Raw genomic sequence first — 18,621 nt, forward strand, 5'->3', positions numbered from 1 at the left:
TTACTAAGAAGGTCTTGCTATTAAGAAAAAAAAGGCAAAAAAGCACCAGATATATATTCTAATGAAGATTTTTATGTATTTACTGATATACTGAAAATATAAGTCTTTAGTTTAAGGACCTCATGTGAGTCAGTAAAGATGTATTGAACATTTCTAAGTAGGATGACATGACTGGATGTGTTTTTTAGAGGAGGACTAAAGATCACATAGAAACCTTTTTCTTTTTGTCTCTTCTCTAATACTGTGGCAGGATGTAGAGGGTATGTGTAGAGTTTACAGTCAGAACCGGTTTCAAACCTTGCAGAATCAGATTTGACCCTCAGTGAATGCCCCTTTTCATTTACTTTATATAATAAAATCCCACAAAAGAACTGTTCTTGGTGTGGCTTGCTTTTGAAATCTGCTCACTCTGGCAGTTGATGGATCAGAAACTCACTGGGGTAGGGGAGGTCCTCATTGCTAAGGATATACTATAGATTCTAGGGTAATGCTGGGGAAGCAATCAGAAGACTAGTACTACTAGTACACTGTCTTAGTCTATTCAAACTGCTATGACAAAATACCATAAACAGTGTGACTTACAAACAGTAAACATTTATTTGTCATAGTTCTGGAGGTTGAGAAGTCCAGGATCAAGATATGAGGACTTTCTGGACATGCATCAGATTAATGGTGGCGTCTATCAGGGTCTTCATGTGGTGCAAGGGGTGAGTGGGTTGCCTGGGGCCTCTCTTGTAAGAGGGCTAATCTAATGCAAGGGCTCCACTCTCACGACCTCACTGTCCTAAGGCCCCACCCCTAGTGCCATTGCCTTTGGGACCAAGGTTTCAATATGTAGATTTCCAGAGATGCAAACAAAATGTACATAGCAAATTCTGTATAGCTTCTGCTGGTCATGAACCTAATAAACCTCACAACAATGTTTAGTAGATCATATCCTGATGGATATGTTTAAAATGTTTATGGTATCCCATTGATTAAAAGGGAAGATCTCAACCCAAAGAATGAACCTGGAAAATAGATCTCTCATGCTCTATATGTAGAACTGCAAAGCATAAAGATCTTGTTAAAATAATTTGATTTGCAAGGTAGTTTTTCCTATTTAATTAGGATAACTACACAGGAGATTTTCAAAAGAAAAATAGTATTTTAATTACTTATACCTGTGTGCTAGGACTTTAGAAACTGATTTTCCTTGAGACTATGATACTTTCTTTAAAATAGCATGGACTTTAAATCAAACATTTTTATAATGACTTTAAATCACTTGTATATCATCATCTTGGATCTTCTGAAACACATGAAAGTATAGCTGTAACTTTCTTAGTAACTTTTAATATGTGGTTTATGATATGTTTTATTATCAAAATATGCATTTTAAATACGTCCTACTTACTCTGTACAAGAAAGATAATTTGAAGGATGGAGGGAGATGTTGACTGTGGTCACTTCTGCTGTCCTCATTGCAGAAGAGGAACATATTTTCTCTGCGAGTATGTGCTTGGATAATCTCATCCCACATAAAGGGAAGTGTTTGTATAACTCTTCATTTTTCCATTAGGAATCCCTTGTTCATCACAGGCTCCGATCAATGTCTGTAGGACTGGTGCCCATATGATTTTCTGTTATATTGCTGCTGCACTCATGGTTTCATGAAAACACAGTGGCAACTGTGTTGTTTGCTATTTTCAAACTGACCTCCTGACTAATCTACCTTTCTTCTGTTGCTTGCAGGCATAGGCATTAGTTTAGGGATGTAGAGTCAGAGAGAAATTTTTTTCTACAACTTATATTTTTCCTTGTGACTGAATTTTCTATAATCATATTGCATTGGAGAAATTAAGCTTAAATTTTGTGTTTTTTTGTGTAGTTTCTGGGAAATTATATAAGGGGTGCTATTTGAAAAACCTTTGACTAGCTGCTTTTATCATTGTCAGGATTGACTTGTAGTTAATTCCTCCATGATCTTCACTTGTATTAACTTTGCTCTATCTTTTGTGAAGTTTTGCTAGTTTTTTTTCCCTCTACTCTGGAACAATGACCAACTTTTTATGTGTAATAAGTCCTTCATCTGTGAGTCTTCCATATCCAAGAATTAAACCAACCACAAATAAGAAACACTTGTAAAACATTCTGATTTGAACATGTACAGATCTTTTCTGTGTCATTGTTTCCTAAATAATACAATGTAACAACTATTTATGTACACTTACATTGTATTAGTTATTAGAATCAAGAGTTAGAGCTTGCAGGAGTGTGTGGATGACTAATGCCAATGCTATGCCACTTTATAGAAGAGAAATGGCCGTGTGGCATTTTTTTGTTGTCTATCAGGGGACCTGGAACCAATCCTCCAAGGATATTGAGATACAAATGTACAATTCCTGTCACTTTTTAGTCTACTCATATATATATGGTTTAATAATTTTAAATTCATTTATTTTACTTAAATATTTTTGAGGATGCCATAGGCAGTGGTTACCATGTAGGCAACAAAATAGATATGGCTTCCAAACATAGACACAGACATATTAACATATTTGAATATCACATCCAGTGCTTGCCTTTGTGTGGGAAGTTAATATATGGTGAATTTTAACTTTTTAAAAGGATTTATTACAACAAAAGGCTCATTGCCATTGATGGTCTCAAAATATACTCGCTTGCCTCAAACACACTTCCCATTGTTCTTGCCACTTGGGAAGCATTTCTGGAAATCCTCTTTTCGGAGGGTCTGCACAAGATGTGATGAAAGACAGTAGTTAATGTTGCTGCTGAGTGTCTTTGATTGGAAAGGCAGGCTTGTAACAACATGACAGTGAGTCCTCATCCTCCTTATTCATCTCATCTAGCACCGTGTGGCTTCTGGCTCTTCCCTAAAGTCAAAATGATCAGAAAAGTTAAATATGTTGAATCATTCAGGGCATCATTAAGGCAGCCACCACAGTGTAACTAAAGACAAAACATACACACACACACCAAGCACAATGCACCTGGAAATTATTATTTTTGAATGCTGTAAAATACAGATCACAATTGAATTTTTCTCATGGCTACCTAATTGATTAAGTACATTCACTAACACGATTGTCCTGGGGACCCAAACTTTTCATAAAATAAGTGCCCAATAAATGTGGATTTGTTTCAGGAATATTACTTTCCATTCTCTAGGCAATTTATTCTTGCTTAAAGATCATTCTGTCTTAATGTCACAGTTCCTCTGGCTGCTGTGATTAATACAGTGTACTGGGGAGTTACAAACAATTGGCGTTTGTTTGTCACAGTTCTATAGGATAAGAAGTCCAAGATTAAGAGCCGCAGGTTCTATGTTTCCTGGCTCACTGGAATGAATGAGCCTCCTCCCTGTATCCTCACAGGGTGGAAGAGCTGGCTAGCTCTCTGGGGTATCCTTATTATGAGCACAAAACCCATTAAGCCAATTTAATCACCTTCCCAAATGACTTTACATGCTTATAGTTTCACTTTGGAGTTTAGGATTTTAGCATATGGATAATAGGGGATACATGGACATTCAAATCATAGCCCTTGATCACTACACTTTTATTAGTCCTGGTATCTGATTAAATTCTCCAACTCTATTCTGTTTCACAATGCAATCACATATTTTTATTTCTTTTGTTTATACATAAAGCTTCTTTTATTTATAGGTAAAATTTACCAGTGTCTGAAAAATAAAATTTACTGGGAGTATGTTGGGATCTCAATATATCTTTTACTTATTTTTTAAAATTAATTTTATGGGTACATTTTAGATATGTATAATGAAAACATTCATTATATGGAATTTGTATCTGTACATGATATCTCTTAATTCTTTTCCCCCTGTTCTCCCCTCACTTCAACCCCTCTTCCCCTCCTTATTTACAAAAGCTTTGTTTCCATTTTTATTTCTATTCTCTTTTATCCTTTTCCCTTCTTTCCTTTCCCCCTTTCCCCTTCCTGTTTTTCCTTCACATTTTAACATTGCTTCCTACTTCATAATATCTACTGTACATTTTAGTCCTTATTTACACTTTTGGCTTCTCACACAAGAGAATGCAATATTTAAACATGTATCTGATTTACTTCACTTAAATATATGATCTCAGGGTGTATCCATTTACATAAACATGTCTCAAGTTTATCCCACTTTATGGCAGAATAACACTCCATTGTGTGTGTGTGTGTGTGTAATATATATATATATATATATATATCAGTTGATGGACATTTGGACTATTTCCAAGATTTACCTATTACAAACTGTGCTGCTGTAAACATGGGTGTTCATATATCGCTGTGGTATGATGTTTTTAATTCTTTCAGGAAGACACCAAGAAAGGGAATATCTGAGTCAAATGAAACCTCTAGATTTAGCTTTTTGAGGAATCTCCACACTGATTTCCACGGTTGTTGCACCAGTCTACACTCCCACCAGCAGTGGAGAAGGGTTCCTATTTCTCCAGAGCCTGGCCAGTATTTGCTATTAATTGATTTCTTGATAATAGCTATTCTTTCTGGAGTGAGATGGAATTTCAGTGCTGTTTTAATTTGTATCTCTCAAATGGCCAGAGATGTTGAACATTTTTTCATATATATTTTATTCCCATTAAGTTTATTGGCACATTTTAGGTATAAAATACAGTTACATTCATCATTGGGATCTTGTACCATTACATGAGTATCTTGGTTCTTTTTTTTCCCCTTCCCTTGCCCTCCCTTCACCCCCTCCATGCTTTCCTATTTGCGAAGACTTTGATTCCATTTTTTCCTTTTCTCATATTTTTTCTTTTCCCTTTTTTCCTTTCCCCTACTCCCACTTCCCCTGCTCCTTTAGACCTTTTCTTCCTGTTACACAATATCAATTATACATTTTTAAATTACAATATCAAGATCTAGGAGACATTACCACAGATTTTACAGAATTTAAAAGGATGTAGAAAGCATATTTCAAAAATCTTTTTTGAAATAAACTTGACAACTTCTAAGAAGTACCTTGGAAAAAAATTAATGAAACTACCTCTGGAGGAAATATAAAATATGAATACCACCTATTAAAGAAAGTATATTGCTAGCTTGAAAACCTACCTATATGACAACAGCAGGCTCATATACATTTTAACTGATAAATTATATCAAACAAAGCATAAAAAAGAAGGAACACTTCTCCCCTCATTTTAGGAACTCAACATTGTGCTAATCCTAAAAATGGATAAAGATAATAGAAAAAAGTATAAACATAGATAGAAATTTGTTTAACAAAACAAACTAATAGAAGTCAGATCTGGCGGGATGTAGAAAGTGGTTTTGTTATAGGGATGGCAGTGTTAGTTCAGCATCAGAAGATCTACCCCTAAAAGTCATCATTTTAACAGAGGAAAGGAAAAAGCCATATGATCCTGTCACTAGTTGGAGAAAAAGTATTGGACTACATTCTACAGCTGTTCATGGTAAAAGCTATCAGGAGACTAGAAGTAGAACAGAACCTTCTCAACAGATTAAAGACATGTACTCCATTCTTCCAGCGAGAATGCCTTATATGAATGGAGAAGGTACAATGCTTTCTCCTTAAGGTGGGGAACAAGGGCAGATATGCTTACTCTTTATCTGTCCATTAAACTTTGAAACCTAGGCCCCACCAAAATAGTCTGGCAATAAAATGACACAATTAGGATAGGATTGGCAAGGTAGAAGCAAAATCTTTGTATGTAGATGAAATGATCATCTACAGAGAAAATACTAAGAAATCTCTAGGAGACACTAGAACTTGTACTTGAATTTAGCAGGATTAGAAAACACAAGGTATATATAAAAATTCAGGTCTGTGTATACTTATTATAAATGAAGAATTGGATATTGAAATTTAAAAGTTATGTAGGAGTACAAAGGACCTAGAAAAGTTAAAAGAACAGTGTTGGAAGACATTTATTACCTAATTTTAAGACTTCTTCTAAAGCTACAGTAATCAAGGCAGTGTTGGTGTAAGGAAAGACATATAGATCATTGGAATAAAACAGAGAATCTAGAAATAGAACCACACATATATGGTCCACTGAGTTTTGAAAGATTAATTAACATTAGCATTTTATAGAATATAAACTCAATTCAAGAGCTGAGGAAGAGATAGTGTTTTCAGCAAATGGCATTAGAACACCTGGTATCCGTATATAAAAAATTAACCTCAACTCTTTATTTCCATACATGAATATAACTTGAAGGGATCTATGAACCTAAATGTTTAAAACTTTAAGACGAAATTATAAGGGAAAATGTTTATGAATTCAGGGTAGGCAAGGACTACCTAGTATATGAAAGACATGATGTATAAAAGAAAAAAGTTGATAAATGAGATTCCATCAAAATTTAGAACTTTAAATGACATCATTAAAATGAAAAGTAGTCCTTAAACAGACCATATTTCCCATGTATATAACCTATGACCAGAATATATAAAGAATTCTTAGAGCTCATTAATAAACAACCCAATTAAAAAGTAGACATAAGAAGATGATAAATAGCCAGTATAGCACAAGGAAAGGTGTGCAACTCTAGAATCAGAAAAATACAAATCAGTACAATAACAAGACTGAATTATACATTCATTAGGGAGATGAAGTTAAATGTTTTAAAAGCCTTGTCATGGCTTTTTCTTTTTGATGGATTCTCCTCCTTTGCGTTTAATTTGTCACGCCCAATGGATTCATTCTGCTGGGTTTCCTGGAGTTGTGATCCTCACTGTCTTTTCCTAGGGTATTATTTAAAATTTTTTGGAGTGCCGGTTTGATATTCATGAAGTTCCTGAAGTGCTCTTTATCATGAAAGTATCTTATTTCTCCATCAGTTTTGAAAGATAGTTTTGCAGGGTACATCAATCTAGGTTGGAGGCCGTTTTCCTTTAGGGCTTGAAATACATCACTCCAAGTTCTTCTTGCCTTGAGAGTTTGCATTGAGAAGTCTGCTGTGATTCCGATGGACTTTTCTTTGTATGTGATTTGTTTCTTTTTTCTAATTGCTTGTAGAATTTTGTTCTTCTGTTGGATTTCTGGAATCCTAACTATTATATGCCTATGTGTAGATTTTTTTTGATCAAGGCTCTTTGGAGTCCTATGTACCTCACTTATGTGTATGTCAAGTTCTTTTCCCCTCCTTGGGAAGTTTTCTGCCATCACTTCTGTGAAGAGTTTTTTTATGTCATCTGCACTCTCTCCTCTTTCTTCATTGACTCCAATCAGTCTTATGTTATTCTTCTTTGCATTGTCCAGCAGCTGGTGGATTGATTTCTTGTGTTCCCTTACAATTTTAAAGCAATTTTTCTTTTCCTGGTCACTAATTGCAATCTTTTCTTCTGTATCCGAAATTCTATCCTCACATTGGTTCATTCTGCTGTGCAGGCTTTCGATGGAGTTTTTATTCTCCTGGAAATCTGTTTGCATCTGTTTTATGGATTCCATTTGTTTCCTATGTTGGGATTCCATCATGTTCCTCAGATCCTCTATTTTTTTTATCTGTGTCCTCTCTAGATTTATTAATCATGTCTTGCACCATGAGCAAAATCTTTGCTGTTATCTGAGTAATTATTTGTGATTTCATTTTTCCCAGATCCTCTTTTGTTGCCAGTTCAGAGAGTCCAGGTGGTTGAGTATCAGATTGTTCCATCTCGTTTTCCTTTGGGGTTGCTGTAGGTGATGCAGAAGTCTGTTTTTGAGGCTTCTTTATGTGTCTTCTCATTTCCACAGTGGGGTGAGGGGTGGTTCTGGTGCCCGTGCGGCTCACCTTCTCTGCCCTAGGAGCTTGGGATGGCAGCGGGGGGCTTCCTTCCGGGTGCTGGGACCAGCTCAGCTTCTCTGCCCTAGGAGCTTGGCATGGTGGTGGGGGGAGCTTCCTTCCGGGTGCTGGGACCAGCTCACCTTCTCTGCCCTAGGAGCTTGGGATCCTGGCAGGACCCCTTTCAAAGCCTGTCCTGCCTCACACCCCATGAGTCTAGTCCTCTCCACGCTGCTGAGGCTGCTTCTGAAGGCCCTGTGGCAGACCATTTTTTCTTATATTTATTCACCATTTGTACTTCTTCATCTGAGAAGTGTGTATTCATCTTAGATGCCCATTTTTGGATTGAGTCATTAAATTTGGAAGGTCTGACTTTTTTGTGTTCTTTATATATTCTAGATATTAGTGTTTTCTCTGAGGAACAGCTGGAAAAAACTTTTCCCAGTCTGTGTGTTGTCTCTTCATTCTATTGGTGGTTTCTCTTGCAGTGCAAAGATTTTTAATAAGATGAGATCCCAGTTGTTGATTCTTTGTGATAGTTCCTGTGGGATCAGGGTTTTGTTCATGAAGTCTTTGCCTACATCTATGTTTGCAAGAGTTCTACCTATTCTCTGTTCCAGAAGATTTAGTGTTTCTGTTTTAATATTTAGATCTTAATGGATTTCAATTGTAGTTTCGTGCATGGAGAGAGATATTAGTCTAGTTTTAATTTTCAGCACATGGAAAACCAATTTTTCCACCAACATTTATTAAAAAGGCTTTCTTCCAGTGAAGCTGTTTGACACCTTTATTGAAAAAAAACGTGGCTAAGTGTGTTTAGAATTGTTTCTGCAAGTTCTAGTCTGTTCTGTTGATCCTGGGGTCTATTTTCTTCTTCCCCAGTACCATACTGTTTGTGTCATAGTAGCTTTGTAGTATAATTTAAACTCAGATATTGTGATCCCCAGTGCCTTGCCTTTGATGGCCAGAATTGCTTTTGTTATTCTAGGTTTCTTCTGATTTCAAATGAATTTTAGGATTGTCTTCTCTAATTCTGTGAGGTATGCTGTTTGTATGTAGATGGAGATTCCCTTAAATCTGTATTACAAATTTGGAAGTGTGGCCACTTTCACTATATTGGTTCTTCCTATCCAACATCAAGGGATATCTTTCCATTTCCTTTTTCAGAGTACTGTAGTTTTCAGTGTAAATGTTTTACTTATTTCATTAGGTTGATTCCTAAGTACTTCATTTTTTGGATGCTATTGTGAAAGTTGTGGTTTCCCTAATTTCTCCATCAGTGATTTTGTTAATTGTGTACATGAATGCTATTGATTTTTGAATGTTGACTTTGTATCCAGCTACACTACTGAATTTGGTTTTTAAATCTAGAAGTCTTTTGGTGGAGTTTTTGGAGTCTTTGATCTAGAATATCATGTCATCTGCAAATAATGACCATTTGAATTCTTCATTTCCTATCTTTAGTCCTTTTATTTCTTTCTCTTATCTAATTGCTCTGGCTAATGTTTCCAAAACTGTGTTGAATAAGAGTGGTGATAGTGAGCATCCTTGTGTTGTTCCTGATTTTAGAGTGAAAGCTTTCAGGTTTTGACCGTTTACTGTGATATTGGCTGTTGGTTTGTCATCGATGTCTTTTATCAGATTGAGAGAAAGACCATCTATTCTGATTTTCTGTAGAGATTTTATCACAAATGTCTGTTGGATATTTTTAAATGCCTTTTCTGCATCTATTGAGATGATCATGTGGTTTTTGTCCTTGGGTCTGTTAATATGATGTATTATATTTATTGATTTGCATATATTCAACCATCCCTGCATCCCAGGGAGGAATTCTTCTTCATCATGGTGTATAATCTTCTTGATGATTTGTTGTGTTCTGTTTGTCAGTACCTTACTGAAATTTTTTGTGTGTGCTCTTTAGGGAGATCATCTTGTAGTTCCTATTTTTGGTTGGATCCTTTTCTAGATTTCATATCAGGATAATACTTGCTTCTAGGAATGACTTGGGAAGTATTGCTTCGCTTTGAATTTTATTAAAGAGTTTGAAAAGTAATGACATTAGATCTTCTCTGAATTTCTTGTAGAATCCATTAGGACCTGGGCTTTTCTTTGTTAGTAGATTTTTAGTCAGGTCTTCAATTTCACTGACTGATTAGGTTATTTCAAATTTTTATATCTTCTTGATTCAGCTATGGTAGTTCATATGTATTTAAGAGTCTGTCCATTTCTTCTGCCTTTTCTCTGTTATTAGAATGTAGGTTTTCAAAGTAGGTATTGAAGAACTTCTGAGTTTCTGCAGGATTTGTTGTGATTTCATTCTTTTCATTCCTAATTCCATAGATTTGAGATTTTTCTTTTCTTTTTTGGTAAAGTGTGGCTAAAGGTTTGTCAATTTTATTGAATCTTTCAAAGAACTTATTCTTTGATTCATTGATTCTTTTTATTGTTTTCTTAGTCTCCATTGCATTAATTTCTAGTCTAATCTTTATAATTTTCTCCCTTGTATGGGCTTTGGGGTTGACTGACTTCTTTTTCTAGATGCTTGAGGTTCAACATTAGGTTATTTATTTGAACTTGTTCTATTTTTCTACTGTGGGTATAAACAGCTATAAATTTTCCTCACGGGACTGCTTTCATTGTATCGTATAAGTCCTGATATGTTTATTGGCATTATTACTTAATTGTGCAATATGTCTTATTTATTTATTTAGGTACCAGGGATCAAATTCAGGACCTTGCGCTTGCGAGGAAGGTGCAGTGCCAATGAGCTAAATCCCCGGCTCAATTTTTAAATTTCATTTGTGACCCACTGGTTGTTCAGGAGATGTTATTTAATTTCCATATATGTTTATGAAGCTTTTGTGGTTTCTTTTGTCATTGATTTTCAATTTCATTTCACTGTGGTCTGATAATACGCATGGAATGATTTCAATTCCTTTGCATTTACTTAAGTGGGTTCCATGAGCACATATGTAGTTTGTTTTGGAGAATGTGCCATATGCATCTGAGAAGAATGTATTCTGATGCTATGAGGTAGAACACTCTATAGACAAGTCCTAAGTTGATGTGTTCACAGGTTTGAGTCAGTTGTGATACTTCTTTGTTTATTTTTTTGTCTAATTGATCTGTGTATTTGTAACAATGGGATATTGAGATCACCCATTACAAATGTATCAGTGCTTATTTGGTTTATCATGTTCATTAATATTTGTTTTATATAGTTGAGTGCACTGGTATTTGATGCATATATATTTATGATTGTTATCTCTTCCTCCTGGCCTGGTTCCTTAACAAGGATGTAGTGACCTTCTTTGTCTCTCTTGATCAGTCTTGGCTTGAAATTCACTTTGTGTGCAAATAGAATTGCTGCCCCTTCTTTTATCCAGGTTCCTGTTGCATGGAGTATTGTTTTTCATCCTTTGGTTTTCAGTCTGTGAATTTCTTTTTACTTAAATGTGTTTCTTGAATGGAGCATTTTATTGGATCTTGTTTCTTAATCCATTTAGCCAGTCTGTTTCTCTTGATTGGTGAATCGAGACCATTTAAGTTGATAGTTATAACTGATATGTATCAATTTATCATTATCTTGTTATTTTTCTGCTGTTGGTTCCCTTTCTTTTCCCTTTAATTGTTTTCCTTGCCTGGTAGGTTCATTGTGTTGGGGTTTCATGGAGTTATGGTCTTTGTTATCTCTTTTTAGAATGTCCTTCAAAACATTTTGGAGTCCTAGTTTGGTGGTCATGAATTTCTTCACTTATTTTTTGTCATGGAAGTATCTTATTTATCCATTGACTCTGAAAGATAGTTTTGCAGGGTACATCAATCTGATTTGGAGGCTGTTTTCTTTCAGAACCTGAAATACTTCACTCCAAGCTCTCCTTGACATAAGAGTTTGTGTTGAGTAGTCTGGTGTAATTCTGATGGGCTTTCCTTTTAAATGATTTATTTATTTTCCCTTACACCTTTTAATATTCCGTTTTGTGTTAAATTTCTGGAATCTTGACTATTATATGCCTTGGAGTAGATTTATTTTTCATTATGACCTATTTGATTATGGCTAATTAGTTCAATTCCTGCATTGATATTTGTAAATTGTTTATGGTAGGTATTTTTATTGCTTGTATTGAGAACCTTTAGGAAATGACTACTTCTCAGAAATGTCATCCAAGTATATATATCTGGCTTTTGAGTTTTGTGTGTTGAGTTTTTGTGTGATCCTATCTCTTCAATTTATTGGAGATGTGAAATTACTACCTATTTGGCCTACACCCTGGTTCTTTAGCACTGGCCTATAGTAGTTTTTATAACCCTCAGGTAATCTCAGTCTTTAAGGAAGAACAACTGATTAGAACAATTACTTCACCTTAGCTAAAGTAGTACAATCAGTAATAACAATAGCATCAAGTATAACCTAGAATGGCAAACTGTGGTAACTGTTAATTTGCCACCTTTAACCTTATGAAGAGGATTCGTAGTTACATAATCAAATTGAAAACAAACCAGAAAATTTTGTACAGTAAATATCCCCTCAGTATGGAAATTTTACCTTCGAGGACAAAATTTTAAACAAGTTAGAAACAGAAGAGAAAGGGATTATATGTAAGGCTGGAGGTCAAGGTTTGGGGACTGGTGTAGAAGATAGGAGTGAAAGATGGAAGAAACAAACAGAACAGAACAAACAGAAAACCTAGAAACAATGTTTTCCCTCGAACAATCCCAAGAACAATCAATAAAAAGAGAAAAACAATAAAAACAATTTTAAAGCGAAGAAAGGAAAAAAATAAGCCCACTTCAGGACTTGTCTCTGCTGTCACTTGTTGATATAGGGGCAGACTGAGCCAAGGCCCCTGTTGATTGATCCCAACAAGCCAACAGCAGAATTGTGGCAGTGGTGGATAATCCAGCAAACCTACGGCTTTAGTTATACTGAAGTTCAGATTGTTTCTGGTTTCTAGCTATGAGGCTGGGATGTGAGCTTTTCAGCATACAATGCTCTGAGTGACTCCTACCTGTTTGAACTCAGCTCCCTGACCTCCTGCCAGCTTAGACTTGGTTGTGCTTCACCCTGACACTGGGAACCACTAGATAGAGTGAACCCACAGCTGCTCTGAGATCTGATTTCCATTGACTCCTTTCCAAAATGGCTACTGGCCAATCGTCCTATCCTGGGAAATGTCTAAACCCAAACAACTCACCAGCCACTGCACTCTGCAGCATCCACTGCTCTATTCCACTGGTGTGTTTTTTCATGGAGCCCTCTGTGGTCACCAGTAGTCACCATTCCTCTACAGGTTCCAAACCACCTCTTACTTAAGCCAGGGGTCATGGAGAAAGCATCACTTGCCCCCTCCCTCCTTCACATTGTGGTCCCTCTCTTTGCTTTCCCTGTGGGCTAATTCTCACTTCAGATCCTTGCTGGGTCCCTGGGACCCACTTCCCTCTTCTCTTCCTCACATGTCTATATTCCAGCATCTGGCTTCCAAATGTAGAAGAGGCTGTTTCTCTGCTGCTCACCATCCACTATCTTCCCCTAAGTCCTCAATGTATCTTTTAATCAGTTTGAGAAGAGTTGGTATATTGAAAATACTGAGTCCAGTGTTATCTTAGTGCCAGAATGTACTGCCACAGGAGAATAGATTGGACACATTTCTTCCCAACTCCGTTTTTTAGAAGGAGGCAGAGGCAAAGCTATGTAGAAATTAGAGTGGGATATAGATTCAGTACAGTCCTAATCAAAATACCAACAGCATACTTTGCAGAACTAGAGAAAACAATCCTAAAATTTATATGGATTCAGAAGAGACACAGAATACTGAAAGCAGTTTCTGGCAACAAAAGCTAAGCAGAAGGCCTTAAATTACCAGATGTCAAGTTGTACTACAAAGCATAGTGATAAAAAATGGCATAGTACCAGAACAAAAACTAGTACAAAGATCAGTAGAACAGAATAGAGAATACAAAACATCCCAGACACATTCAGCTATTTGATCTTTGACAAAGGGGCCAAAAGTGTTCGTTGGAGGAATGATAGCCTATTCAATAAATGGTGCTGGGAAGACTCCTTATCTGTTTGCAAAAAATTGAAAGTGGACTCATATTTCTCTCTGTGCACTAAATCAAAATAAAATGGATCAAATATCTAAACAATAAAATAGAAACGTTAGACTTATGGGAAGATAAAATAGGTAAAACATTTGAAGACATAGGTGTAGGAAAGGATTTTCTAAACAGAAACTACATTGCACAAGAAATAACAGTAATAATCAACAGATGGGATTAAATCAGACTAAAAAGTTTCTGTACAGCAAAAGGATCAATAAGTAGATTGAAGAGACAGCCTACAGAATGGGAAAATAAGTTTGCCAGCTACTCTTCAGACAGAGGACTAATATCTAGAGTTTATAGAGAATTCCAAAATAATTCAGCCACCTAAAATTAAAGACCTAGTCAAGAAATGGGGAAGTGAAGTGAACACATACTTCACAGAGGAAGAAATACAACTGCTCAACAAATATATGAAAAAAATGCTCAACATCCCTGACCATCGGAGAGGTGCAAATTAAAAGAACACTAAAATTCCATCTTATTCCAGAATGAATGGCAATCATCAAGAAATTTTTTTAAAAATAGCAAATTTTTGTGAGGCTGATGTGAAAAAAGGAACCTGCCTTCATTGGTGGTGGTAATATAAACTACAACCATTATGGAAGTCAGTATGGAGATTTCTCAGAGTTCTAAAATTAGAAATTCCGTATGACTCAAACTTCTCCCTTCTAGATCTATTCACCAAAGTGCTTAAGACATTGTGCTGCAGTGATATATGCATACCAATGTTCAATAGCTAAATCCTGGAAGCAGTCTATATACCCATTAACAGATGATTGGATAAAGAAATTGTGGTATCTATATATCACGGAATGCTACTGGGGCATAAAGAAGGACAAATTTGAGACTGTAGGAAAATGGGTGCACCTAGAAAATGTAATGTTGAGTGAAATCGATCAGATACACAGACTTAAACACCATATGGCATCTCTCATCTGAGTAAGACAAAATACAAACTAAGAAAAATAAGGGAGTGATAAATTGAGACAAGGGAATGGATCTCTTGCAGATGGAAAAGCGTCCAGCAGATCAAGGGCCGGGTGTGAGGGGAGGGGAGGGGAAAATAGGTCAAGTGAAAATATGCCAGGTACAAGGTCCTAATAGCCTGCACGAACATGGGCATTCTATGCCATAAGCATGAACTAAGATTAACAATATCAAGAATGGAAAGGGGGAAAGAGAACTAGAGGAAGAGGGAGGGAGGAGGAGGAGGAAAGAGGATTTAAAAAAAGAAAAGAACTGTATTTATGTACATGCACCAGCTCCCCAAGACGATTGTAGCATGCCTGTACTGCAAACACGTGCTAACAAAATTAAGTGGTGTATTAAATAGTATTATGGTGTCCTAAGTCTATTTGGAAAACATTTAACAAGTTTTAAGAGGAGGATTTGAGGTCACAATACGATCTGTTTTCATTTTTAAAAGACAAGTGATGTGTAAAGAATAAAATGAGTCAAGAGTAGAAGTGGGAAAACAAGGTAATTATTCTAGGAATGAGATGACACAAATTTAGCTTCAAGTGGAGTGTTAAAATATTGTGAGATGGACAATGTGAGTTTCATGTCAGAAGTAGAACCTAACACTTTCATGATAAAATACTATAAAATTGCAGTGATCTCAACAGTTGCTTGAAGATTTACAAATTAAATACATCATGCACATGGAGAAATCTGCAAGCTTTTCCTCACGATTGCTTTTGCATATCTGAATGGATAGGCCTACATAGCTTTGTTCTTGGTTTCCTTGGAACACTGGGATATTAAACATACATACAAGGAATAAAAATGAGCAGGCTTTTTCATTGAGAAATAATTAATAATCCTGACAAATTAATATCCTGCCTCTTCAAAATTCTTAACTCATGGCCTCTGGTTTGGAGTGTACTAAATTCTTTATTTCATTAGCAGTAACTAATGATATAAATATCAACATGGTTTACAGCTACTAATAAGCTTATATCTAAAGTGGGCTAGGTAGTTTGTTAGATATTCCATATATTGTATTCTTAATTCTTAGTAAAACCATGTAAGAATTATCTGTTTTACAAAATGTAGAAACTGATATGTACAGAGAAGTTAAATACTCTACTAAAAGTTGCCCAAGTAGTAAATGAAAAGGCCAGAGGCCAAAACCTGTCAACGCTTTTGCTGACAATTATATTCCTAGTGCCTCAGACAGCCACTGGCAAGTCTGGCACCACTGAGCACTCAATAAATATGCGGTGGCAGGATGAATACATCTGTCTACTGTCTATTTGCTGTTAATAATTTATATTTCTTTTCTCAAAGTAATAAAAAAATAAACCCATGGAGGGCTCAGTGGCACTGTACCTGCCTCACAAGCGCAAGGTCCTGAATTCTATCCCAGTACCAGAAAAAAAAAAAAGATACTAAAAAAAAGAAAAAACAGGGAGAAATTTCAAAATAAAATGTTTTTAATGCATAGGTATGTTAAACGCTGTGAGAACTAGTAACCAGGCCCGGGGATTTAGCTCAGCGCTTCCAGCGCCTGCCTTGCAAGTGCAAGTTCCCGAGTTCAATTCCCAGTACCAAAAAAACCCCAAACAATTAACTGTATTTAGGTTATAAAATGGCAAGAAATCAAGTTAATCAAACAAGGAGTGCCACCCCCAAAAGGTGAAGAATTACTTCTTTAATACTTCAAAAGCTGTTTATAACGTAGCCTGCCTCTAATGCTTTGTCTCTGTTTTGAATTGATAATGTAGGTACTTTTATAGCAAAATTAAGTAGACATTTAATTGTTTCCATCTCCATTTTTCTTTTTTAATGTAGATCTAGGAAAGAAAAGACACACCTTAATGTTATCTACCAGGTAATTAAAATCTGTTGATGTGAAATTGAACTAAATTAACATAGAATGAATTTATGAAAGCCTTTCAGATCTGTGAGGTGAACAAGTCTTGTTTCTGTTTCTTTGACCTATTTAATCATATTCTTTTCTTCTCCCTATACCACTTCTAGACATATTTAGTGCTCTTTCTGTCCACATGAAAATCATCTCTAAAAGCACATCAGGATATTTGCAATATCGTTGTTTAAAAGAAAAGATCAGTCTTATTATATATTTGATGACTTGGCCTGTGCCATAATATATTGCCTTGATGAACATCATTACAAGGACTATGAATTCAAAATCAAAATGATAGAAGAATTATTTCTGATGAAGATTGTACACCATAATCCTGCTCAGAACATTGTATTTTTAGGAAAAATTATACAGTGATAAAATATGGTCCCGACCAACTATGTTTCATTTCTTGGTTCTCTTTTTAAAAAATCTGATACACTCTTTCCCCAGAAATACCACAGATGGCTGGTATCTGTATGCTGATAGTTCAAGTGGGAAATTTGGTGACACTGCTGACATCCTCACTCCTGTTATTTCTCTTACGGGACCAAATTGCACCTTGGTCTTCTGGACTCATATGAATGGTGCCACGGTTGGTTCTCTCCAGGTAATGCTTAGGGTTTAGTATTTTCTGAATTTTCTGTATAAAAATGCAAACTACCTAATTTAGTGTCATTAAAATACAGTTTCTTAAAAATTGAAAATGGACAATGACCAACATTTCACTGTCTTTATAATGGTATAATTGAAAGAAAGCTTAGTAAAATTTCACATTAGTGACATGTAGATAATTTCTGTTCCTATTTAATTTCACCATTATGTCCAGTCTGATGTTATAGTTTCATGTTATTTTACCATGTACGTTTCAGTATTAATGTGCTGAATGTAACACAATTCAGTGAAAATAGCACTTTGGTGATATTTAGATATATAGTCTTCTCTTTGATGCTACTACTGCTATTTTCTCCAGTAGTCTTTTATAGATTATTTCTTGCAGAAAAAAATGTCATACACTGTTTTAAACTCATAAAGCATTATCCAAATAGTGGAGAAAACTCCATCCAATATACCCTGTACTCAGAAATACTTTTTAAAAACAGTCTTCTTAGTAATATCTCTTACAGCAAGAAATATCACACATTGCACCCAAGCATTTTATTCTAGTTCTTTTTAAATGAATGGTCCTTTACTGTTCCCTAGACTTTTATTACCTGGATATTTAAAAAACTTATAGAAAGTCATTTTGTAAAATGTTCCTCAAGATAGATTTGCTCAGTACATTTTTGTACTGATATCACCAATATTATATTCTTTTATATTATAACTCATTAATCTATGATATCTGTCAGTTCCAGTACTTCTGTTTCCTTTATCAATAAATATTTATTGAAGAGATATTTAAAGCTAGATAAAAAGTCCTGATCATGATGCAATATTAGTCACCAGTTGTTGGCTTTATTAATGTTTTTGCCTGGATTAAATTTACTGTGGTGATTGCCCAATTATGGTTTTCTATCACTGTTATTCTGTCTACTTTTGCAGTTTCTATTTTAGTGAAAACCATTCTAATAGCTCTACTTATTTATTATCTTATATTGGCATGGATGCATGAGTTCCTATTTTTATTTAGTGTTTTACAGTCTGTTACTATTTGGTCCTCAAATGGTCTCAAATTTGGTCTAAGGTCCCTCTAAACTAATTTGTGTCTCATTAACTAACCACATCATTCTTTGAGCATTTCTTCCTTTTTTCATTTTTATCCAGCCACATCTTTGGGTTAACTATTTCTGGTTAATTTCTGGTTTATTTTGGAAGCCCCAGATATACAAGCAAAGCAGAGAGAGGTTCTGGAATATTAACCTAGACCCTGTGTCCTGTCTTCC

General features: G+C 35.5%; 1 protein-coding gene across 9 annotated transcripts in view; it reads left to right on the forward strand.

Moving 5' to 3' along the window:
- Malrd1 (MAM and LDL receptor class A domain containing 1) overlaps positions 1-18,621 on the forward strand; it is a 725,534-nt gene that overhangs the window by 313,333 nt on the left and 393,580 nt on the right. For all 9 annotated transcript variants that reach the window (XR_015449658.1, XM_087207225.1, XM_087207223.1 and 6 more), the window contains one exon: positions 17,189-17,345. Coding sequence is in view for 8 of the 9 variants with exons in the window: in XM_087207225.1 (XP_087063351.1) it covers positions 17,189-17,345 (157 nt within the window). In the remaining variant the exon portion in view is untranslated. The remainder of the gene's footprint in view (positions 1-17,188; positions 17,346-18,621) is intronic.

Source organism: Heterocephalus glaber, unplaced genomic scaffold, assembly GCF_053883595.1.
Source record: "Heterocephalus glaber isolate CG9 unplaced genomic scaffold, H.glaber_assembly_v1.0 deba00000768, whole genome shotgun sequence".
In the NCBI taxonomy this organism is placed as follows: domain Eukaryota; kingdom Metazoa; phylum Chordata; class Mammalia; order Rodentia; family Bathyergidae; genus Heterocephalus; species Heterocephalus glaber.